The 25,562-nt window shown below is 42.2% G+C and overlaps 1 protein-coding gene across 2 annotated transcripts in view; it reads left to right on the top strand.

The window, feature by feature from the left end:
* The first annotated feature begins 6,462 nt into the window (after window positions 1-6,462).
* The window catches only part of UBE4B (ubiquitination factor E4B), a 115,986-nt gene continuing 96,886 nt past the window's right edge, over window positions 6,463-25,562 (top strand). Inside the window, exon 1 of one of the 2 annotated variants that reach the window (XM_045546177.1) lies at window positions 6,463-7,201. In XM_045546177.1, coding sequence (XP_045402133.1) covers window positions 7,178-7,201 — 24 coding nt within the window. In that variant the 5' untranslated portion in view covers window positions 6,463-7,177. The remainder of the gene's footprint in view (window positions 7,202-25,562) is intronic. The other variant, XM_045546179.1, reaches the window with a different exon arrangement.

Raw genomic sequence — 25,562 nt, 5'->3', positions numbered from 1 at the left:
TTGCTGTGACATCAACCATGTCACACGTGAAGGAAACGGAAATATTAGAGAGAAGAAGGAGGGGAAAGGGGTGGACTTAGTGTATTTTAATTTGTGAATCTATGTACTTTGTCTTTCGCTTGACTCTGATGTGATCAATTTATTGCCAGGTGAGGTTACCTGGCCAGGTTACCTTCCACTGTATCCCTTTCTTACTTGTGCTAGTGGATATACCTTCCAATTCTTTCCTGACAGTAAAGAGAGAGCATGGTAGGTGACTTATGAGGAAAAGCCAAAAGGTAGTTTCTGAGAGATAATACTTTTCTGTTTTGCTTAATCAGGAAATACAGATACTGAGTTGGTGAATGATCATATGCTTAAAAATATTAAATCTTATTTTTATTTAAATGGAATTATTCATCAGGTTTTAAAATTAAACAAAATATATCTAATATTAAATTTTAAGTATAATACTAATGGAAACAATTGTAATAAAAAGTGAGTCAGTCCATTTGGCTGTAAAATGAAAGTGGGGTCAAAATGTTCCTACTTCTCAGGGGATTATTAAAACAAAATATTGTGTTTTGCCGGGCGCGGTGGCTCACGCCTGTAATCCTAGCCCTCTGGGAGGCTGAGGCGGGTGGATCGCTCAAGGTCAGAAGTTCGAGACCAGCCTGAGCGAGACCCCGTCTCTACTAAAAAAAAATAGAAATAAATTATCTGGACAACTAAAATATATATAGAAAAAATTAGCTGGGCGTGGTGGTGCATGCCTGTAGTCCCAGCTACTCGGGAGGCTGAGGCAGTAGGATCGCTTAAGCCCAGGAGTTTGAGGTTGCTGTGAGCTAGGCTGATGCCACAGCACTCACTCTAGCCTGGGCAACAAAGTGAGACTCTGTCTCAAAAAAAAAAAAAAACAAAATATTGTGTTTTAAAATGTGTGAAAATATTGATATAAGTCGAGATCATTGTAAGGAAAGCTGTTGGGTAGATTTCCTTCAGAATACCTATCTGCTTCAGTCAGCCTGAAGCTATGTCCTCCAAACTGGAAGTAATAATTTCTTTTTCTGGCTGGGCACAGTGGCTCATGTCTACAATCTCAGCACTTTGGGAAGCCAAGGTGGGAGGATTGCCTGAGGCCAGGAGTTTGAGATCAGACTGGGCAACAAAGCGAGAACCTAACTCTACAAAAAAATGTTAAGACACTTGCTCCTGGGGAGGCGGGGCACAGATTTGCAGAGCTGAGGTGTCCAGTATGCAGCTCGGTACAAATACCAGTCAGGCAGTTGGACACAGAAGTCTGGAACTCAGGGAAGAGATCCTGGCTGCAGTTGTATACTCGGCAGACATACACCTGGCAGTCAGCATTGACACATATGCTCTGCAGAGCCATGGGACTGGATGAAATCACCTAAGCACCTAGCCCTGCGGCACTACAATTCTTAAAGGTGGGATGGAGGAGGCAGCAAATGAATGACAAAACAGCTTCCAGTGAGGTAAGAAGAAAACAAGGCAAGTGTGGCCTGGAGAGAGCCAACACAGAGGAAAGTGTTTCCAAAGTGCTCAACCACACTGAATGCTGCTGACAAGGCCAGTGAGTGTTGGACACAGAAATGCACACTGGTCTGGGCCAAACTGTCTTGTTAGTGATCTTGATAAGAGAATTTTCTCAGAATAGTACAGACAGAGGCTAGCCTGGAATGAGGAGGAAGGGAGGGGGTGGGAATAATGCACAGACAACCCTTCTGAGATGTTTTGCTGCCAAGGGAAGCAAAGGTGGCATAGCCCACGGTCAAGGTAGGGGCTGGTCATCATCTGTTTGGGCTGCTATAACAAAATACCATAGACTGAGCAATTTATAAACAACCGAAATTTATTGCCCTGAGTTTTGGAAGCCAGGATGTCCAAGATCAAAGCATGGGCAAATTCACTTCTGGTGAGGGCTTGCTCTCTGCTCCAATGATGGCACCTTCTTGCTCCGTCCTCATGTGGCAGAAGGGGATGAACAAACTCCCACAGGCCTCTTTTATAAGGGCATCAATCCCATTCATAGTAGCAGAGCCTTCATGACCTAATCACCCCCAAAGGTTCCACCATTTAATACTATCACTTTAGGGGTTAGGTTTCACATATGCATTTGGGGGAGACACAAGCATTCAGACCACAGCAGAGTTTTTAAAATAAGTGTTCCTACTGCAGGTGTATGTCCAGTGGGGATGGAGAGTATGATGGTGCAGAAGAGAGCGGATAAATCCTGGACCAAATTCCTCAAGACGGTGAGAGAGGAAAGAATCCAGAGTCCAGGTGAAGGGGTTGACCTCGGGGTGGCAGCAGAGATAACAGAATATCCTTACAGATGTAGGTAGTTTTGTAGATCTAATTAAAAACATTTTTTTTTTTTTAATTTTTGTGGAGACAGGGTCTCACTATGTTGCCCAAGCTGGTCTCCAGGTCCTGGCCTCAAGCAACCCTCCTGCTTTGGCCTCCCAGTGTTAGGATTACAGGTGTGAGCCACGGCACCTGGCCTGTTTTGCAGATCTAAAGATCTTCAGGAAACTTGCTAGATCTAGCTTTGTGGATAATCAGAATATTATCAGAAAGACAAATCTTGACCCAGTGAGCTCCCTGTGTTCTGGCACTTGAATAAAATCTACCCAAAAAGATTATACATTCTAGAATTCACCTTCACAATTGCCTTTTAGTTGACTAAGAGGCTATTTTTTATTTTCAAATGAAGAGAAACGGAAAATAAACTCTTTTCCCCTTATAAAATAACAAAATCTGTCCAAAGTATACCTTTATCTTAGTTTCATGTGTCACTTTGTTCCATAGTCTCCTCCTTTATCTATTACTTATAAAATATGTATATATACATATATTTCTTTTCTATTTTTATTTTTGTAATTTACAGATAATTCTAAGAATGAATTTGTCTAAGGTTCTGATATTTGGTAGTTCCCAAGGGAGGTAGGCAGATTATTTGCATGGTCCGAAGGAGTTAATGTAATGATTAAATGGAAGAAACTGAGCCAAACAACAAAAATATGGGATATGGATCACAAACTCTGAGACACTGTTATTGATGATATTGTGGGAAAGCTTTCGCTAAGGAAAGTGGTAGAAACTCCATCACTTAGGTTAGAACACAACTTTAAAGGAACTAAAAAAATATACTAGAGAGATTCATCCTGTAAAAGGCCCTGGGAAGTACGTTATATGGCTAGAGACCTCATTTCTAATTTTTGTGATTCTACAAAATTACATTATATTTACAGAAAGAGTACTTCAGAGTTGAGGAAAAAGAAAGGGAGTGGAGGGTAGAGTGGTGTCCTGTAACCCCAGCTACTCAGGAGGCTGAGCCAGGAGGATCACTTGAGTTCAGGTGTTTGAGGTTGCTGTGAGCTATGATGATACCACTGCACTCTTGCACTCTATCCAGGCGACAGAGCAAGACTCTGTCTAAAAAAAAAAAAAAAAAAGAGTGGAATTCCTCTGTAAATGGTAAAAACATTCATGTATTTCTTAATCTCATTTTTTTTCTTTTATACTCTATTTTTACATTATTAGTCTTAAAATAGTGAGACATCTTCAAAAATCAACTCTATGTCAGGAAGTTCAAATGTCAGAAATAATAAAAGGTTGAACCATTGAAAAGCTAGATGGGACATGGAATTTATGGTGAACAAAATTCTGTAGCATATTAATCTTCACAATATCACTACTCAGCAAATAAATACACAATAAGTATTTTATCTTGCATTTTCTTGAATACCTACTGTGTGCTATTATATCTTTCTAATACATAGAGATATTTGTGTGATAGGGAAAGAAATCAGGGGAAGAATGATTCCTAATAATTTCCTATTTGACTTGTGGCAGGTCATTTAACTATTTTTTTTTTTTTAGAGCTGCAGGTGAATGCAATGGTCATTTAACTTTAATGATTTCACTTGCTCCAACCACAAAATGGGAAGGATACTCTTACAATATTTGAATATTAAATCATTAAATATGCCTTGTAAAAGTGAATGTATTATATCAAAAGTGCAACTGACAAAAGAAAAAACAGATAAATTAGACTACTAAATTATCAAATTAAAATCTTTTGTGTTGCAAATGATACCATCAAGAAAGTGAAAAGACATCCACAGAATGGGAGAAAATATTTGCAAGTTGTATATCTGATAACAGACTGAATATATTAATATAAAGAATTCTTAGAACCCAACAACAAAAAGACAAATAACCCAACTGAAAAGAAACAAAGGATTTTAATAGGTATTTGTCCAAAGAAGATAAACACAGGAAAAAAGATGTTCAACATCATTAGCTGTTAGGGAAATGAAAACAAACTACGAGATACCATTTCACATCTACTAGTATGACTATAATAACAAAGGGTGCGGTGGCTCACACCTGTAATCCTAGCACTCCAGGAGGTCAAGGCAGGAGGATCGCTGGAGGTCAGGAGTTCAAGACCAGCCTGAGCAAGAGCGAGACCCTGTCTCTACTAAAAATAGAAAGAAATTAGCTGGACAACTAAAAATATACATAGAAAATATTAGCCAGGCATGGTGGCGCATGCCTGTAGTCCCAGCTACTCGGGAGGCTGAGGCAGGAGGATCACTTGAGCCCAGGAGTTTGAGGTTGCTGTGAGCTAGGCTGATGCCAGGCACTCACTCTAGCCTGGACAACAAAGCAAGATTCTGTCTCAAAAACAAAAAATCAAAGGCAGACAATAACAACTGTTGGTAAAGATGAGAAGTTGGAACTCTTATGCATTCCTCATGGAAATGTAAAATGGTACAGCTGCTTTGGAAAACAGTTTGGGAGTTTCTCAAAAACTTAAACATACAACCCAGTAATTCTTCTCCTTAGGTATATACCCAAAAGAAGTGAAAACACATATCCATGCAAAAACTTGTACATGAATGTTTATAATAGCAGCATTATTCATAATAGTCAAAAGGCGGAAATGACGCAAAAGTCTATTAACTATGAATTGGTAAACAAAATATGCTATAGCCATACAATGGAATATTATTTGGCATTATAGAAATGAAGGACTGATATACGCTATAATATGCATGAAGCCTGAAAACATATGCTAAGTGAAAGAAGCCAGACACAAAAGGCCACCAAGTACATTATTCCTTTGATGTGAAATGTCCAGAATAGGCAAATCCATTAAGGCAGAAGGTAGATTAGTGGTTGCCGTGAAGGGAAAATGAGTGACTGTTAATGGGTTTGAGGGTTTCTTTTTGGGATGATAGAAATGTTGGAATTAGTGACGATGATTGAACAACTCTGTGAATATACTAAAACTACTGTACACCTTAATTAGGTAAATTGTACAGTATGTGAATTATATGACAATAATGATGTTTAAAAAACCAAGCAAATTATTAACAGCAATGTCACCAGGGTTTCAAGTTCTGGCTTACACAGAATTCCGTTCCTGGAGAGCAGATAACATGCAAATCCAGCAGTGGTTTAATCCTAGTCACAAATTCCTTACATATCTAGTAGTCAGGTTCCTATTTTAAGCACGTAGCATAGAAATTGTAACTCTTTTAATTCTGGAATGTAATCTTTAAGTTTACGGTGTAGTAAGCCATCCAATATATTCTTCATTTGTGGCAAAATCTGGAATTTCATGGCACTGTTACTTTGACCGCTCAACTTAGATTTGTATATTAGAAAATATTTGTATTCTTGTCCACCTGAGGATGTTTTTTTTCCCCCCATTAACTCCAAACATCTTCCTTTTGCACGTATTGTGCACACTTCGAAGTTATTTGGGTCTCTCATCCATTTATACTTCCAAATTTTTCCAATACATTTGAACACATAAAAAACAAACCAGAAAGTAGCCCTCTAAAAGGCCAAAGTAAAATAAAATTAACTGAAGCTCTTGTGTTAAGAGTTTTCTTACAATTGGGCTTTCTGGAAGGTGGAAGAGGGTGTAGTAAGACATTTTTCAGAGTATGAATGGTTAACAGGGTACATAACGCTCTCTGCAAAGAGCAGATGTTTTCCGTTTTCTTTTCCCTGGCTTGGGCGGCGGGTGCGGAGCGGCGCTGATGGGTTTCACTGCTCCGAGGCCCCTAAAAAGCAAGCGGCTGGGAACAACCACGCCGCTGCAGGGACCAGGTGCCGGGCTAGCACCCTCTTCAGGCCGACCTTCCTCGGCGCGCGTCCGGGCGCCGTCCCTCCCCTTGACAGCCTACCCCGGCCGGGCCCGCCGCGCCCGCAGCCCCTGCACGGTCGCCATGGCAACACCCCGTCTTGCCGCCCTGCCGCCCGCCCCTCTCCCGCTCCTCGCTGGCTCCTCCCCGCGCCTGGCGCGGCTACGGGGGAGGGGCGGGGGCCGGGGCGGGGAGAGGACGCAGGCGAGAGGAAATCGGCGCCGCGACGCCCGTGGCCTATTGGCTGCCGTGCCCTGGAGCCAGAAGCCCAGCCTCCCTGACCGGATCACGTGATCCCTTTCAAAGATGGCCGCCCTGTTGTTTTGATGAATAATACCTGGTGGGGCGAGAGGGTAAGAGTAGGGGTGGAGGGGTAGGAGGATTTACTCTTCCAGCGAGAGAATCGCAAGTCCCATCCTCCCCCTCCCCCCTGCCCGGGTTCCAGCGTGGAGGTGGGGCGTGGCTGGCCTGCTTTAGGAGGGAGGGGTTTCCCTTACAGTGCTGGGCTCTGCCAGGGCGGCTGTGGGGTCGCCTTACCCCGGGGCATCCACTCTGCAGTCCACCAGGTCCCGCCCGGGGCAAAGGGTAGGAAGGGGAGCAGGATCTGCGGGAGGAAACGCCGCGCCAGCGCCGCCCCTACGAAGACAGCAGCCTCGGGGCACGAGGCGAGCTGGAGACCACGCTACCCAGTCTGGGAAACCTGGGAAGCAAAGGGTAGTCAGTGGCGCCTTAAGATAATAACCCTGTAGCAGCAGCAGTGGCGGCCAAAGGAGGCTGCTCAGGGTACAAGCGACTGTAGGAGTTTCTGGGGCGATTGGAGTGACCGAAGCCAAGGCAGTTCAGTGCCTCTCGTGTTCTTATTTTTTAACCTCTGACTATGCAATTCTGAAGCCTCCCCCACTCGGGGGACCAGACAGCCTGATAGACACCTTCCACTCTCCTTCCTCCCGTTCTGGTCTCGAGAACAGAAGGATCGCTTCCTAACGCCTTTCACCATTAAGAGGAAAGCGATGGAGGAGCTGAGCGCCGATGAGGTGAGAAGGAGGTTGGGGAGGGGAGGCACCTTGAGGGATTAGTTGGCAACTCTTTAGCGCTTTGGACCGGGATGATATTGCGCCAGTGGTGCCTGGCCTTTGGGCTTGGGGAAGGAACGGAGATGACATTTTCCAAGAATAAAATGACTCCCTGAGAGGGACTCCAGTTTTATTCTCCTTTATTCTCTTGCCTTCTTTCTTCATTCTGAACTCCATTTGCTGCTTTTCGAGTGTTCTTTTAGGATCCGAAGGAAAGAGAGCGTCTTGAGGTGTTCATTCTTTTCTCAGGGTATGCAAACAAGAAGGGTTGGATTTATATCACGTTAAATTGTGTTTGTGTTTTCAGGGATTTAAAGAATACTTTCGGATGGAATCAGAATGTTTAGTGGGTGTGTGTTTTTAAAGGAAGTATTTGAAATCCCAAGTACATGTGGCCATTTCATTTTATAAGTTAATTAAACATATCTTTGTGGTTGGGGGTAGCTTGCAGGCAGATCCTTTGATATTTAACAAAATATGTATCTTCTCAACAGTTTAGAGAATTCCAATTAAATTCTAATGATTTAATAGACCACTGATGACTTCTGGCATTATTCTCTTTCATTCTACCTTTTCCTAGTTCTTGTTTCTTTCAAACTTGTGTTTTGCTGCAGCAGAGGCTGAACAAGAAGCAAGTGGAAGCAAATGACTTTGTAAACTCTCCTCCTGTTCTCATTTCTGAAAAGAGTTTTACAGATCTCTTTCTTGATGTTTTAAAGATTGTTTAATAAATTAGATTGTCATAAAAACAGTGGCAGGTAGGGTACAAGGAATTTGCTATGATTCTACTGACTTTACCCTGCTTTTTTACAAATTGAGAGCTTCCCTTTCAGGACACCTCTTGTCCACATCCTCTTCATCCTACCTCCTCATTTCTTCCAGTGGTTCATATAAACTTCCCTACAGTATTATGAAAGTAGTCACCATTCAGGTTGGTTGTACTGTAAGACTTCCATGCTCCACTTTTAGCTACAGAGTAGTATTTTAGGGACTAAAATTTTCCAGGGATAGGGCATGCAATGGTATGTTAAGGGTCAGGTAGGAAAAGAAGCAAATAATTTTGTTGGTTATGATACTTGGATACTTGGTTTGGAAAGCTTGGATTGCCCATCCTGTGTTAGTGACTTTGTTTTCCTCAAATACATCAGGAATGTAATTTTAAATGAGAAGAATATTGAACAGTTCTTGCACTCAGGCAGGAAATATCAAGAGATCTCCTTAGAGGCACTTTGTTTTATGTAGTTTTTAAAAGTATCTCTCCCCTTCCCCTTTTTTCTTTAATTTTATTTCTAGTGTGTATTTTCTCTTAAGGCAAAGAGTCTGTTTTTTAGTAGTCCCTTACTCCCAGAAATTACTTTTTTTCTTGATGATCTGTAAATAGCCCCTACTTTAGAGGCTTTTACGTACTTAACTTTGCACCGAGAAATTGTTTTCAAACTAACAAAGTGTACAGACCAGTTAAAGATAGTGTATAATCTGAAATGTGTCTCTTCGCTTTACCCAGTCCTGAGGAAGGTATAACTTTTTTGTGACCATATAAGGAATGCATGTAACATTTATGGAAGAAATAGAAGAAACTTTTTTCAAGGTCAACAGAATATTAAAATAAAAGTGAAAAATTAAATTCAGTAATATAAAATCTATATAAAATTATCTTCAACAAATTAGTTGTCCTGAGCACAAAGGGACAGCTCAGTAACTGGTAATCTTACTCTCAGCAGAACCTAGAACAAGTATTTTTTTGGGAAAAATCTCTAATGTTTTTTTTTTAATCTAGCTTTTAAAATTTTGGGGTTAGGTGAGCAATTCTCAACAAAACTTTTGCCTGTGTGCTGTTATTCTATGGTGGAATCTTGTGTCAGTTATGGTAGGTGATGTTGATTTGGTTAGAAAATAATATATTACTGAAAATTCAAGAGTATATTTCAGGGCTAAAACAGTCAAGACAGTGATCTATCAATCTAAATTAGGAAATTAGGTAAGGCAGAGTTTTATATTTTAACAAAATGAAAATGTATGAAAATGTATGAAAATACAGTCCATGAAAAATAAAGGCTAGCGTAACTAGACTAAAAGCTTTAGTAGATTTTACATCATGGGCACTTTTTTGTCCCTCTCATAAATCACCTTGAATTCTTGTGTGTTTTTTCTCTTGTGCTTTGAAGGTACAGTACTTAAGCTTCATTGCTGTTTATTGTTTATATAGTTGTATTACAGTGAGTTCATTGCTATATAGAGCAGATTTATGACTAAGTTCATTCCCTTTAGGAATCTACATTCCAAGGCATCATTATTTACATTATATTTATTCTGTAGCCTACGCATGTTTTGTTTTTTCATGTACCAAGATGATGCTGTGAGTACGGCAGAGCAGGTGTTTTAAACTGGTTTTCAACAGTGGTGATGAGATTGCATTGAAATGATTTGTCTTCCCCGCTCCCCCCCCCTAAATCTTTATGACCTATTTCATCTGCAGGATGGTTGGCTGGGATTCAGGGTGCGGTCAAGGTTTTAGAAGAGTGTTAAGTGTTCCCTCCCAAATGCAGAATATATGACCTTGGACTTTTTAGCAGTGTTCTGTAAGTGGAAAAGGATTGCCATTTAATAACATCCTTCGAAGCCTGTTCTGTGGCAGGCACTTTGTAGCCATTGTCTCATTTGATAAAACATTGCAATCAAGCAGGTAGTATTTTCCTTATACAGGTGGTGAAACTGAGATTTAGGTTAAGGAACTTGTCCATAGTGTACTGGCTTAAAAGTGAGAGAGTTGGAATTCAAATCCAGGGCTCTTGACTCTAAAGCCTTTTTACTATGTTTTACTGCTTAACAACTGGCCGTGAATTTGCCAAATCTTCTGTATAAATATTCTGCTAACATTGGTCCACTCTGCTTGATATGCATAGTTTTTCTGCAGAAGTGTTGTTCTGCATGAATACATTAATGAAGTGATCAGGGATTTTTGGTACCGATTCTCCTCTCCCCTACCCAGTTGTTCACTGGACAAGATTTAAAGACATTCTAATTTAATTGGGGTGAGGGAGATATATAGGAATCCAACAATTGCAATTGAGTGCCAAGTGCTATTGTGGAATTAGGCACAAGCCACTTCAGAAAAACAAGAAGGGACCCCTGGAGGGGCATTGTCTTAGTGAAGACTGAAGAAAAAGTGATACTTATGCTGAGTAGTAGTTGCTTCATAAAGGGCCCTGGGAACTGGCTGTGAGATTGGAGAGCTCAAGAAACAGGCAGAATTAGTGGAACTGGAGCACTGGGTTTTGCCTAGGAGGTGAGGCAGGCACCAGATCTTGGAGGGCTGTCATAAATGCCTAGGATGGTTTGGACTTTCTCTGTAAGATGCCATTGAGGGATTTAAAGGGATTAGAAAGATGCCTGGTAAGTGTGTAGAGGGTGGTTTGGAAGAAGGTGGCTGCAGATCTCTAGGCAAATTAGAAGGCTGCTGTTGCTGTCTAGGAGTGAGGCCGTGGAGTCTGAAGGAACTAAGGCATTGGCAGTGGGCATGGAAAGAGCAGACAGACACCAGAAATACCAAGGATGAAGTTAACCCAGTTCGAACAATCAGACGTGAAGGAAGTGGGGGGAGCAGAAAGGGAGAAGATGATGCCTCATTTTCTAGTTTGGGAGAAGGATGGATTGGTGTTGAGTAAGGAATTGCAGACAAGGAGCAGATTTTGGAGAAAGCAGATCAGTTTTATTTTGAACTACTGAAAAGATGAGTCAACGTGGAGACCCTCACCCTGGCCTTTCTACTTGAAGGTCCCCACCTCTTTGACCTTTTCTTTCCTTGTAATAGGCCTGAGGACCTGAACTCACTTTTCCTCCCAGTAGGTAGTTGCTACCACTCATTTTTTTTTTTTTTTTTTTTTTTTGAGACAGAGTGTCACTTTGTTGCCCGGGCTAGAGTGAGTGCCATGGCATCAGCCTAGCTCACAGCAACCTCAAACTCCTGGGCTTAAGCGATCCTACTGCCTCAGCCTCCCGAGTAGCTGGGACTACAGGCATGCGCCACCGTGCCCGGCTAATTTTTTTTTCTATATATATTTTAGTTGGCCAGCTAATTTGTTTCTATTTTTGGTAGAGACGGGGTCTCGCTCTTGCTCAGGCTGGTCTCGAACCCCTGACCTTGAGTGATCCACCCGCCTCGGCCTCCCAGAGTGCTAGGATTACAGGCGTGAGCCACCGCGCCCGGCCACTACCACTCATTTTATAACCAGGGTTTTTCTTCCTCAAGCCTAGTAAGAGAGTGGGATATAGCCGCCCAGGCCCTCTCTCTACTCCTTTTCTTGATTTCAGACAAGAGACAGAGAATGGTAATTATGATATTAGTTGACATTTTTTGAGCTCTTAATATGTGCTAAGCACTTAATTTGCTTAGCAAGGTTGGTATTATAATCCCCATTTTACAGATGAGAAAATTGAGGCCAATAGAAATTAAGTAATTTGCTGAAAAGCACACAACTAGTAGGTGATAGAACATGGATTCTATTCCAGAATCTGACTCCAGAGTTCTCCATCCATTTACTAAACCACCTCCAAAACAGAAGTAACCTGAGGAGGGGGATAATAAACATACACACATAAGATGCCATTTGGTGGTAAGTGCTGTGAAAAAAAATAAAGCAGTCTAAAAGGGATGGAAAACAATGGGGTATGTGGAGAGTGTGCAGTTTTAGGAGGTGGTTTTAAAAAGAATTTCAGGGATGGCAGGGAGCTTTCTGGGGGAAGAAAATTCCCAGGTACAGGGAACACCAGGTACCAAGGACCTTGAGGTGGATGCATTCTTAAGCTGTTCCAGGAATAGCAAGAAGGACAAATGTGGTTGGAGTCTGCTATGTATGCAAGGGGCACAGTGGCAGGAGATGAAGTCATTCATTCTTTCAGCAAAATCTTACTGAGTTTTTATAACTGTGTTTCAATCAATGCTGATTTTTTCCTTCATATTTTCTTTTCTTCACATTTAAATATGTTTGAAATTAGAATGCTTCTTATAATGGATGGTGTAATATCTATTGGCCAGGTGGCAGTTGTGACTCTGTTGTCATTTCCTGTTTATGTGCAACCTGGTTATACCTGTTCATATTATCAGCCCTTCAGTTGAGTGCTACACATGTTAAATTTAGTTGCCATTTTAAATGCTTTCTAAAAAATTACACTTTGATCTTCAGTGAAAGCAAATGCTACTTTGTATGCAGAGAGGAATGGAAACAGCAGTGGGATGTCAATTTGATATTAGCAAAGAAAATGTTGTTGGAATGACCACAATTCCATGTTTCATTGTACAGCAACAACCAAGTGCATTAGGGAGCTTTAGACAGGTGGAAATCCACAGGCCTGTGAATCTTTGTCACATTTTGTAACTGAACATGGAGTGAGGAGGATTGTCTTTTGCACCCAGGTAATGCAGCCAAAGGTCAGAGACACTCCACATTCCTCAGAAATTTCAAAGCAAGTACAGCCTGGTGTAACTGATTGCTACTCCTGGTCTATTGTTAATGCATTTTATTGTGGTTTAATGGACAGTATTTTTTTTTCTTGGTGGTGTGAAAAATGATGGTTTAGCTTATAATCTGCAATATTTTATATTTGATAAAATATAGGGTATGCTCAATGTTGTTCTCGGCTGTGAGGATATACCAATGAACAAAACAAAAATAAATATCTGCCCTGTGGGACTTACATTCTAATTTATGTTTTAAAATAATCATTCTGGCTGCTGCGAAGAGGATAAAGGGGGAAAGAGTGAAAGCAGAGAGAATAGTTATAAGGCCATTGCAGGATCCCAGGGAGAGATCATGTGTGGTCACCAATCAGGGTTAGTGGAGAAGGTGAGAAAGGGTCAGGTATTAGATGGTCAGATATTTTGTAGGGAGAGCCAATAGGATTGGGTGATGGGTTGGATGTGGGGTATGAAAGAGTAGACTCGAGGGTGCCCAGGTGAAGCAGATTATCATCGGGTTGATCATTGTAACAGACATAAAATAGCAGCTGCTTAAGCCAGATAAATATTTATTTCTTTCTAAATAGAAGTCTGGGTAGGAGGCTGGGGCTGCTATGGCAGCTCTCTGCTCATTTGGGGTGCAGGTGCCGTCTGTCTTGTACTAACTTTCTTACCACATGGCTTTCATCTTTTGATCCCTGTATTTCTGCATTCTAGCCAGGGAGGAGAGAGGAGAAAGGAAGGGGAAGTCATGCTCCTTCTCTTTCATAGCACAGCTTGAAAGTTGCATGGATCACTCCTCTTTACCTCTCATTGGCCAGAACCTAAGTCACGTGGCCACAGCTGCTTCTTGCTGGGAAGGCTGAGAAATATAGTTTTTAACTTGGTAGCCATATGTTCAACTACAAATTCTTTTATGTTAGAAAGGGAGAATAGTCTATGCCTTTCTTCCCAAATCTAAAACACTGTATTTTCCCAAGGGAGAGAAGCCCAAATCAACTTCAGAGTCCAGAATCTCTGAGTGATGTACACTCCAGGACCTTTAGATTAAAACACAAATTATCTGCTGCCGCCCCCCCCCCCATACAGTGTGATGGAGTAAGATAGGATAATGGAAATAAAAACACCCATTTAGGAAAGGGAAGAGTGGGCAGTACATACCCCTCACTGGTCCGTAGCTGTTGTCAACTTCTGCCAGGCCGAGTTGTGAGAGCTTCCTGGTGTGAGTTTCTGACCTAGCCCATCTAGCAGCCTTGGTTCCAGTCTCCTGGAGGAACTCCCTTGTCCCTGGCCCTCTCTAACCTCTGACTTTACTGTCTGGGTAGTTTTTCTGTGTTTCTTTTCCTCTGGGGCCAGATCTGAAGTGGACATTGGGGGATATCCCCTTCCTGGGGCTGAATAATTTCTTTACCTTGCTTCCTGCTTGGTAGTGAAGGATTTGGCATTTTCAACCCTACGTAGCCTAGAATTACTAGATTCTGTGTAAACTTAGACTGTAGACCGTGGACATTGCTTAGACAGGTCTATATTCCCTTTTTTCTTTGCATGCAAATTGGCAAGCTGTAGCTTGAGTCTGTTTCATGCTTGTGGGCCTTCTTTCTTGCTTTTTTTTTTTTTTTGAGACAGTCTTGCTCTGTTGCCCTGGCTACAGTACAGTGGCATCATCATAACTCACTGCAGCCTCAAACTCCTGGGCTTAAGCCGTCCTCCTGCCTCAGCCTCGTGAGTAGCTGGGACTACAGGCATGCACCACCATGCCCAGTTAATTTTTCTATTTTTTGTAGAGATGGAGTCTCGCTCTTGCTCAGACTGGTCTCAAACTCCTCAGCACAAGTGATCTTCCTGCCTCAGTCTCCCAGAATGCTAGGATTACAGGCGTGAGCCACCGCACGTGGCTGGCTGGCTGGCTTGCTTGCTTGCTTGCTTGCTTGCTTTGTTTCTTTTCTTTCTTTCCTTTTTTTTATACAGACAGGAAGCTCACTCTGTCATCTAGGCTAGCGTGCAGTGGCGTTATCATAACTTACTGCAACCTGAAACTCCTGGCTTCAAGCAATCCTCCTGCCTCAGCCTCCTGAGTAGCTGGGACTACAGGTGTGCATCACCATGCCCATCTACTTTTTTTTATTTTTTATTTTTATTTTTGTAGAGACAGGGTCTCGTTGTGTTGCCCAGGCTGGTCTTGAACTCCTGGGCTTAAGTGAAGAACTTCCTACTTAAAGTGGCATGAAGCCAATAAGCACCCAAATTCCAAATTGTTCTACCAGATTCCCTTGAATTATAGGCCATGTTGGCATGCAGGCTATTTTCTAAAATGTCACAGGTTTACCAAGTGTTTCTTGTGTTCTACAACATCACCATTCTTCCATCCAGCACTGTGCCCACGCTGACCCCTAAGTCAGTGTCACATATTTATATTCCGTTAAGGTTGATTACTTCCAGGTTTCAAATTTTACATATTAGTTAGGATACTGATTTGGCTGCTGCGGCAAGAGTTGTAAACTAATAATGGCTTAAACAAGATAGCAGCTTATTTTTCTATACTTGAAGGAAATATCTGCGTAGGTGGTTGAGAGCTAGTTTAGTAACTCCACGATTACTAGGGGGCCAGACTCATTCTGTTTTGTCTACTATCATCCTCTAATTTATAGTCCAAGAGGGCTGCTGGGAGGAAATCTACATCCTAGTCCTCAGGAAAGGACTCGGGGATGGAGAGGGCATGTTCCTACCCCTTAAAGGCATGCTCAGAAAGTTTCACGTATCATTACATCTCCTTGGCCAGAACTTAGTCACCTGGCCACACCCACGTGCGAGGGTGGCTGAATGCACATCAGGAGGCAGCTGGCTTCTCTACCACATTGATACCAGGAGTTTTGGCTTAAGCAGCTCAAAAAATGGAATTGTCATAATATACTGAGATAGGAAAAATTGAAAGGGAAGATTTGGAGGAAGAAAATACCTGTTTTGAACATATTATGATTATGCTGCCTATTATTTATCCTCGTGGAGATGTCAAGTAGATTGTTGTGTAGGGGTTTGCAGTTCAGGGGCAGGTTGGGGTTAGGGATACTAATCAATCAGGAAGTTGTCAGTATATTTAAAATCATGAGAATGTTAAGTACATGTTATAGTTTAATAAAATAAATAAATAAAATCGTGAGAATGGACAGATTACCTAGAGAGTGAGCATAAATAGAGAAGAGGTCACTCAGCAAATAAAGGTCAGGAGAGAAAGAGGACCCAGAGAAGGAGACTGATAAGAAACAGCTACTGAGGTAGGAGGAAAATCAAGAGGGGGTCAAGTGCTGGCATCCAGGAAGAAAGTATTTCCTGATGGGGGCATGTTCAACTGTGTGGAATGTTGATAAAGTAAATTAGAGGAGGACCAAGACTTGACTATGGGATTTGGCAATGTGGAGGTCATTGGTTTCCTCGACTAGACCAATTACAAGAAGTTGGCTCAAGAAAGAATCGGAGGCCTGGGCGTGGTGACTCAGGCCTCTAATCCCAGCACTTTGGGAGGCTGAGGCCAGAGGATCACTTGAGACCAGAAGTTTGAGACCAGCCTGGGTAACATAGTAAGATCCTGTCTGCACAAAAAAAATAATTAAAAAATTAACCGGGCACAGTGGCTCATGCCTATAATCCCAGTGTTTGGAAGGCTGAGGTGGGTGGATTGTTGCTTGAGCCCAGGAGTTCAAGTTTACAGTAAGCTATGATTGTGCCATATTCTCCAGCCTGGGTGACAGAGCCAGACCCTGCCTGTCTCTAAAAAAAAAAAAAGAGAGAGAGAGAGAGACAGAGAGAGAGAAAGTGGGCGATGGAAGGAGAGAGTAGAGAGCTCAGGGGTAGGCTCCAGGGATGGATATACTGGGAGCCTTCTTATATGGTGGAAGCCATGGGATTTATTTTTAATTTTATTTATTTATTTATTACTGTTATTCTTTAAAATGAATTTTTTTTGAGACAGAGTCTCAGTCTGTTGCCTGGGCCAGAGTGCCATGGCATCAGCCTAGCTCACAGCAACCTCAAACTCGTGGGCTCTAGCAATCCTTCTGCCTCAGCCTCCTGAGTAGCTGGGACTAGAGGTGCACACCACCATGCCAGGCTAATTTTTTTTTTATTTTTAATTTTTAAAATTTCAGTATACTACAGTGGTACAACAGGCTAATTTTTTCTATTTTTAGTTGCCCAGCTAATTTTTTTTTCTATTGTTAGTAGAGACGGGGTCTTGCTCTTGCTCAGGCTGGTCTTGAACTCCTGAGCTCAAGCGATCCTTCTGCCTTGTCCTCCCAGAGTGCTGAGATTACAGGCGTGAGCCACTGCGCCTGGCCCATAGGTTTTAGAAGTTAGAAGAAAATATGTAGTGAGCATATCCTTTAAAATTTTAACTTTTGCCATTCCTTACTATAATCACTAATTCCTTTATTCATTCATTGTTTACTCTGTTTCTCTCTCTTTCTCCAAGGTAGGAAGCAAAGACACAGAGATAGATTTGTATATTATCCTTAGCAGGATGTTTTGGGCCTGAAGAGTCTCAAATATAAATTTTGAGTCATAATCTGGGAAACCCTGGATCATTAATTATGGTTAGTTTTTAGAGCTTAAAAAAAAAACAGCTGAGGTAAATAAGTGGTAAAAGACTTGAGTATTATTAATTCTGTTTGCTTAATTTCAACAAATACTTGTGGGGTGTTTATTCTCTGCCAGGTCCTGAGGGATGTATGTGTGGAGATAACCATCTTGAATACGGATAGGACCTGGCCTTTACCTTCAGTGAGCTCATGCTGCAGTGGGGAGACAGGAACACAGCCAGCCGAGTTCAGGTGCTAAATAGACATTGCGGTGGTAGAGGGATTACAGTTGATGGGGCGGTTCATTCTGGTGGGAAATCTGGGGAGGGGACTGGGAAGATTCGAGTTAGTCCTTAAAGATGATCAGGATTTTTTTTGTTTTTTATTTTTTTGAGACAGAGTCTCACTTTGTTACCCGGGTTAGAGTGATGATCAGGATTTTGACATTTAAAAAAGTCCGTGGTGAAGAGAAATGTTTCATTTACTTCTTATCCTGGGTAAACTGTATTACATTCATTCTTTTGAAATTGATTATAGAAATACCGGAACCATTGAGGAAAAACTGAAGGTGGTAACGAATATGAGATACTCGTGGGTGCCGGTGGATCTGAAAGGTTTTGAGATGAGATTATCAGGTACAGCCAAATCTGTAACCCCAGGTCCCCCAAAACCTCCAAGGGTCTGTAGCAGTTGAAGGAGGAGGAGTGGGGGAGAAGTAGGAGGAACGGGAAAGATGTTTCAATAATATTGCTTTTCCTCTCCTAATGTTAATACTAATTACACTGCAGTGAATTGTCTGTTCATTTGGTCTGTCTCCTACTGGATCATAAGCTCCTGGCTATTCTTGTTCACTGCTTTTTATCAAACTCTTTACACAGGGCTTGGCACGGAGCAGCCCACAACAAATATTTGTTGAATTAGTGAATGAATACAACAGTACAACTTGCCTTTTCATGACTTCCAGTTCTTGTATTATGGTAGTTTTTCTGTTGCTACATTAAGTTGCATTAGTTATCCAAGGCCAGGCGTGGTGGTTCATGCCTGTAATCCTAGCACTTTGGGAGGCCAAGGCAGGAGGATCGCTTGAGCCCAGGAGTTTGAGGTTGCAGTGAGCTATGATGACGCCACTGCACTCTAGCCTGGGTGACAGAGCAAGACCCTGTCTCAAAAAAACAAAATAAAAATGACAACAACAAAAATTATTCAAAAGTAGTTTCCTATGGTATAAGTTTTTATCTGTAAATACATATCTGGACTGGCCAAATCAGATGTTATGATTAGCCCAAAATGATCATATATAGATTACCAATTTTCAGAAACAATAAAGTACCTTTTCACATTAGAAATGGAAATATTCTGTAAATATGGGTGTCCTAGTGGGGAAATTATTTCTGGGAGGGAAATGGAATTTAGTGGAAACTTTAAAAATATTTAGCAGCCTTCATAATGTACTCACTAGAACCTTTTATGTTTGATTTTATTTAGTAAGAAAACTGTCACGTTTACAATATTGAGATATGTGAGCATTCAGGAAAAAGTAGGCAATACAATTTTTTTGAGGTGAGTTGAAGGAAAAAAATTTAAATTGCTAAAAATTTAAAAAGCATCTTTTTTCCTTAGTGTATACAAAACCCTCCAGAGGAGTTTATACGTTGATTTCAGCAGTAATTGTTTTGTGAGTCAATTAAAAAAGATTAAGAGTTACCCTATACTGCAAAAAAATTTATAGTCCCTCTGAGCTTATTTTAAGCATCACTTATGTTTAGAGTCTTGGTTATGGCATTTTCGATTTAGGATACTAACATGTAACAGCATACATGTATTTGGGTTTGCAAACAATTCACCCTTTACTTTTACATTAATTAATCTTTTACTTATGATAAATATAGGTCAGGCATCATTTCAGTGGAGTTTTATCAAAAAGTAGTACCACTTCTTTTTTTCTTCAAGGACAACTTGGGGCAGATGGGGTGGTGGTCTGCAAGGGCTTTTGTTTGTTCATTTTTACTTTGTACAAATGTCCTTGTGCTAAAACAGTTTGGTGATTTCTCATCTAGGGAAATATGAATAAAGCAGTTTTTTGGCTTGAAATGTTAATGATTAGAGTGGCTTTTGAGTGGGAGAATTTTAGTGAATGCCAGTTGGAAAAATGCTTGTGAAAGTGTCCCATAGGGTAGCTCTTCATCTTGTTTGATGTTAACCATACAAGTAAAGTAGCAAAGCACTTTCAGCTACACTGTACTGGGCTGTGATAGTTGTGTGAAAATGTTGCCATTTCTAATTAAAAACAGGGCCTAGTGGCCTTGGCTGAGGGATGATGCTTAACCTGTAGGAGGAATCTCAACACTAATGACTCAAGTTAGGAAGGAAACCTTTATTCATGCCAAGGATTGAATGGTCACATAGTGGCCAGAAGTCAGTACAGTATTTTGTCTCTTTGAAAGAGCCACTTTCTCTAACACTTGTGGTGTGGATCTGCTGGAATATTGGCTTTAAAATATTTTGAGTGAGTGTGCATATAGATCTTTGGTTGAGATTAGAGAAAATACAAGACTCCTGCCCCAGGATAATTTACACTTTAGTTTCAACAATAATTATTCTGTGAGTCAATTTAAAAAACTCTTTCCAAATAGCTGGATTTTTGAAAATCCTTTTTAATTTTTTAATACTGTCTGTTTCACTTGGGGCTTTTAAGTTACCAGAATCAGTTTTATGGAATGGTGTTAGAAGTAGCTGATGCTTGGTCTTGTCTAGGTTCATTTTGTCTGTTAAACCAAGTGGGATCACAGATGAGAACAGAGACTATATCATCCTTTTCTATCTCTTGGAATATTTTTGGCCATAGCTGACATAAAGATGCAGCTACAAGAAACTTTTCTTCTTTTTTTGAGACAGGGTCTCTTCGCTCTCTACTTCTCTGTCTCAATCCTCCTGCCTCGACCTCCCAAAGTGCTGGGATTATAGGGCCACTGTCCCCAGCAATAACTTATATATATATCTCCAAGTCTGTGATGGTTAATTTTATATGTCAACTTGGCTGGGCCACAGTGCCTATGTGTGTTGCCAGACATTATTCTTGTTATTTCTGTGAGGATGTTTTTGGATGAGATTAGTGTTTGATTGGTAGACTTTGAATACAGTAGACTCTCCTCTGTGATATGGGTGGGCCTCATCCAACCAGTTGAAGGCTGTAGTAGAACAAAGACTGACCTCCCCTGAGCAAGAAGGAATTTAGCCAGCAGCAGACAGCCTTCAGACTTGAACTGCAGCATCAGCTGTTCTGTAGATCTCCAGCCTGCTGGCCTACCCTGCAGATTTCGGATTTACCAGCCTTCATAATCACATGAGCCAATTCCTCACTGTAGCCTCAAACTCCTGGGCTTCTCTTGCCTCAGCCTCCCGAGTAGCACACTACAGGCATGTGCCAACTCACCCAGCTAACTTTTAAAAAAAATTTTGTAGAGATGGGGTCTTACTATATTGTCCAGGCTGGTCTTAAACCCCTGGCCTCAAGCAGTCCTCCCACCTCAGCCTCCCAAAGTACTAGGATTATAGGCATCAGCCACTGTGCCCAGCCCATTTTTTAAAAACAAGATGCAGTAAAAATTACCCTATTCTAAGGATGTTTCTTTGCCATGTAATATTTGGCAGATTTAGGTTCTTGATGCTTTGGTTTCTCCTGATTTCACAGTTAGCTAACAAATGTGAGATACTTTTTAGTAGTTTTGTTACATACTCATATTGTTTAAGTGAAACAGAACCCTAAGCAAAGAGAAAACTGTCTTGAGCCTAAAAGGATTCAAAGAGCAAAAGGATGGAGAAAACTAGCAGGCTGAAATTATTTTTTAAAAAAGACTATTTACTGTGTGTTAGGTGGACACTTTTCATTTGTTTAGCAAATATTTACCAAGTGCTTTCTGGGAGTTAGGCATGTTCTAGTTGCTGAGGATGTAGCAGTGAATAAAATTGACCAAATCCCTGCTGTCTTGGAGCTTGTGTTGTACTGGTGTAGACTATAAACTTTTAAATAGATACTAACTCAGGTAGTGCATCATACTACGTTTATTTCTGATGACTGTGTTGTGAGGTAAGTAGTATTTATTTTATCACATTCTTATAAGTGGGGAAATTGAGGCTCAGAGAGGTAACCCAGCTGGAGGCAGGTGCAGCTGTGGCCAGAGCTGGCTGCACGATTGCTCATTGTGCAGAGGACTTTGGGAAGATGGAGCACGGAGCACCACTGCCCTCACCCACTGCACGGGGCCCTTGTTTCACTTTCACATGGAATGCTTTTTTTTTTTTTTTTTAATAAAATTACTCTAACGTCAAATGTTGGTAGAGTCAAGGATAAGTCTTTGTTATGATAAGCTACTTATTCTAATTTGAAGTAATAATATTAATTAATATTTGAAGTGTCATGGGCGACTTAAGAAAGTACTTTTGGTAACAGACAGGCTTTTGCCTTCGGTTCTTATCCCTCACCGGCTGTCCGAAGGTGGTCAGACATACCCAGTGTTCTCCATATTATCGATTAGATATAAAAAGCGTTATTAATAATTTTTGTTGTAGTTTATAAAACTCGTAATTTAAAAAGATATCATAGCTGCCTGGCATTGGAGAATTAAAGGACCACAACCTTTTCTTCTCCTTAAGAAAATACAGTTTACAGTCCATTTCTTTTTTTTTTTTTTCTTTTTTTGAGACAGAGTCTCGCTCTGTTGCCCGGGCTACAGTGAGTGCCGTGGCGTCAGCCTAGCTCACAGCAACCTCAAACTCCTGGGCTCAAGCGATCCTCCTGCCTCAGCCTCCCGAGTAGCTGGGACTACAGGCATGTGCCACCATGCCCGGCTAATTTTTTCTATATATATTTTAGTTGGCCAGATAATTTCTGTCTATTTTTTTTAGTAGAGACGGGGTCTCGCTCTTGCTCAGGCTGGTCTCGAACTCCTGACCTTGAGCGATCCACCCGCCTCGGCCTCCCAGAGTGCTAGGATTACAGGCATGAGCCACCGCGCCCGGCCTACAGTCCATTTCTAATGATAATAAAACCATTTCTTTGTCATGGGCCAGACTGCCAGGTTGATGGTTAGGCTGGTATGAAGGTGTGAATGTCCTGTGGTAAGTGCAGTCAAGGCCGTAAGAATTCAGAAGATAAACAGTTTGAAAATTGTGTATTTTGCTAATAGTTTCTAGAACTTGGCCTTTGTAAGAATTTTGTGCTTTCTTTTTGAGAGATTTATTCAGCTAGGAAAGTACCCATGAAAGAGTGAGATAATTTGCCTTATCTACATTCCTTTTGCAGGGAGGGGAAGCATGGTAGGCAACGGAGGGCATGTAGGTAAAGAGAGGGGTGAGAATAGAGGGAATGCCTGGCACAGAGGGACATAGGACTGTCAGGTGGGGGGCGACCTTATAGTGGCCATGTCCCCACAGCAGGACTCTTTTGAGGGTGAGAATGGCTCTGTTACAATTAAAATTGAGTGCAGAGAGTACACTGGGCTGAGGCTAGGAGCCAAGATGATGGTCCTGCTGCTGCAGGTGACATGTGTGGGTTGGAGTGGGGCGTGCTTGGGTGAAAGCACTAGATGCTGTAAGGTTTCGATTTGAGGGTAAGTGTTGGACATGGCCATGGTATCCTTTGGAGAAGAAATGTGGTAGAGAAATCAGGCTTTTTGTAACTTTCTAGTAAACATTTTTGAGTTGGGTGAAAAGTAAACTTGAAAAATAAAGCAGAAAATGATTTGAAAACTGAGATTGCACGGTGACAGTGCTGTTCTACCCTTGTCTCCTTCCGCCGTATCATGTGTATGCTGTGACATTTCTCAGTTGCTTGGTGGGCTTGGTCCTTACTTGTGTGTGTGGACATAGGGAAGCAGGGCTCATTCTGTTATGTTTCTGCGTGTTAAAACTTGTGTTGGAGAAAGTGCGCAGGGGCCGAGTGGTGGGTGATGGGGAGCTGGGCAGTGAGGACTCTGGAATCTCAGTGACCCTTGGTGACCACAGTCAGTGCAGCATCCTGAGCACTTTGGGCGCTTCCAGCAGGAAGAGGACGCCTGGCACCTGGAGAACCGCTTTAGCGGCTGGCCTGACACAGACCTAAGCCCAGTGGGGCAGCAGGAGGTGGAGCAAGTAGGCAGGTGCTGAGATGTGGGCTGTGAGTTTGACATCTACCTCAGGGCAGAAGACAGCCATCCCGACCCCCTGGACAGAGCTGGATGCCGCTGAGCAGACGTGGCTGCCAGTGAGCACTGGGCGCAGCGAGCAGCCCTGTGGGGTCTGACTGGCCTCAGCAAAGCAGAGACTGCTGCCAAGTACGGTGAGGCCCGCATAAAGATCCGGAGGGCTCCCTTGGAGCAGACCATCCCTTGGGAGCAGCGTCAGTAAGGGCCGCAGGTGTGCAGACCTCACCCTAGATCGGTTGTCCTCCCGTGAGAGTCTGAAGGAGCTGTTGCCAGAGCTCTGCCCTTTTGGAGTAGGGAGATAATTCCCCAGATCAATGAGGGGGAACCACCACTGGTCGTAGCCCATGGCGGCAACTTTCTTGGCGTGGTCAAGTCTCTGCAGGGTCTCTCTGAAGAGGCCTTCATGGAGCTGAACCTGCCCACTGGCGTTCCCACTATCTGTGACAAGCACCTGAAGCCCATCAAGCTCATGCGTTCCTGGGAGGAGAAGACTGTGCATAAAGCCATGGAAACGGGGCTGCCCAGGGCGAGGCCAAGAAGTGAAGTTGTACAAGCCCGACCCCCTGTCCCAAGGAATACCCTCCCTGCCCCGTCCCATTCCTCTACACCTGTCCCCAGTGTGACAACAGTCCACGTGTCACACTGACCACAGCTGTGGGCATCTGGGGTTGTAGAGAGGAGCTGCTGGCTCCTATTTTCATTTTTGCCGTTTTGTCTCCACTCCTTTCACACAATCTAGTTGGCACGGCACCCTAGGGCCTAGGTCCTCAGTCCAAGCCAAGAGAAGGCTCCACTTATCCAAGAGAATTGAGAGGTAATAAGTCTGGGGGCTTTGCTAGTGTTTACTTGTTTACTAAGGACCTGCTTGAGTGGAGGATAGGGAGGAACCATGCTAGGCATGACCTATGAGAAGCAGGAGAGCCTGTTTGTATCCTGGGAGCCAGTCCTGTACTATTCAGGACAGGCGGGGGGCGGGGACGGCGGAAAGGTGGGTATCTGGTCATCCCAGTGGCAGATGAATGTGACCTGCCTAGTGATGAAAAACAGACTACAGTCATGCATTGCTTAATGACAGGGATCTATTCTGACAGGGATCCATTCTGAGAAATGTGGCTCTGTTCGAACATCATGTGATGTACTTACATGAATCTAGATGGTAGCACCTACTGCACACCTAGGCTGCATGCCATAGCCTATTGCTCCCCAGCCACAAACCTGCACAGCAGGTAACTGTACTGAACATTGTAGGCGGTTATAACACAATGGTGAGTATTTGTGTATCTAAACTTACAAAAGGTACAGCAAAAATAAGGTATTATAATCTTAAGGGACCACTGTGGTATACGTGGTTCATCATTGACTCAAATGTTATGTGGTACCTGCCTGTATTTCCTCCCTGACCTCAGAGGAGCTGGCTGCAGAAAGTTGGAATCAATCCTGAACGTTTATATGTTGCTTTTACTTTTACCAAAACAAAAACCTTTCTGGGGGTTCTAGTGGCTGTTAAATATTCCTATATGTGGTCATCAGAAAATAAGCCATTCCTCACAGCAGTGTGGGATAAGCACCTGGACTTCTAAGGGGCCGGGGTTCATCTTGCTGTGTATTTTAGAATCCCTGGTGAGATTCTGGACAAGATTTTGTTACTACTTTTAGTTTCCTATTTTTATTTTTGCCTCTTAATGCAATGACCCATAAATGAGAGGCATAAATGAAGCATAATACAAACCTAAAGCACATTTACTTGTAGAATATATAGTACTCTAATCCACCCTTTAGTAGCGGTGCATAAAAGGGATATATCAGAAGAGTGGAACAGACAACTGGTCACATATCTGTAATTGCACAAAACAAGTTTGTTTTACATTGCATGTAACTCATCTATTGTACTGATCTGGGAAAAAAAAAGATTTAGCACAGTTATACTCAAAATGAGTCCCGGGCCCATGTGGCAGAGCCTGCCAACTATAACATGATTCAGAAGTCAGACACAGAGAAAAACACACTTGGACATGATCAAGGCAAGGGACATTTCACTGCCACAGAACAATAAGGCAACAGAGGGATTCTAAAATATACCCTTAAGATGTATTAGGTGACTGATTGAATACCCT

Source organism: Lemur catta, chromosome 3 (genome assembly GCF_020740605.2).
Source record: "Lemur catta isolate mLemCat1 chromosome 3, mLemCat1.pri, whole genome shotgun sequence".
In the NCBI taxonomy this organism is placed as follows: Eukaryota; Metazoa; Chordata; class Mammalia; order Primates; family Lemuridae; genus Lemur; species Lemur catta.
The sequence above is the reverse complement of the archived record's forward strand: the minus strand, read 5'-3'. Positions and strand labels throughout refer to the sequence as shown.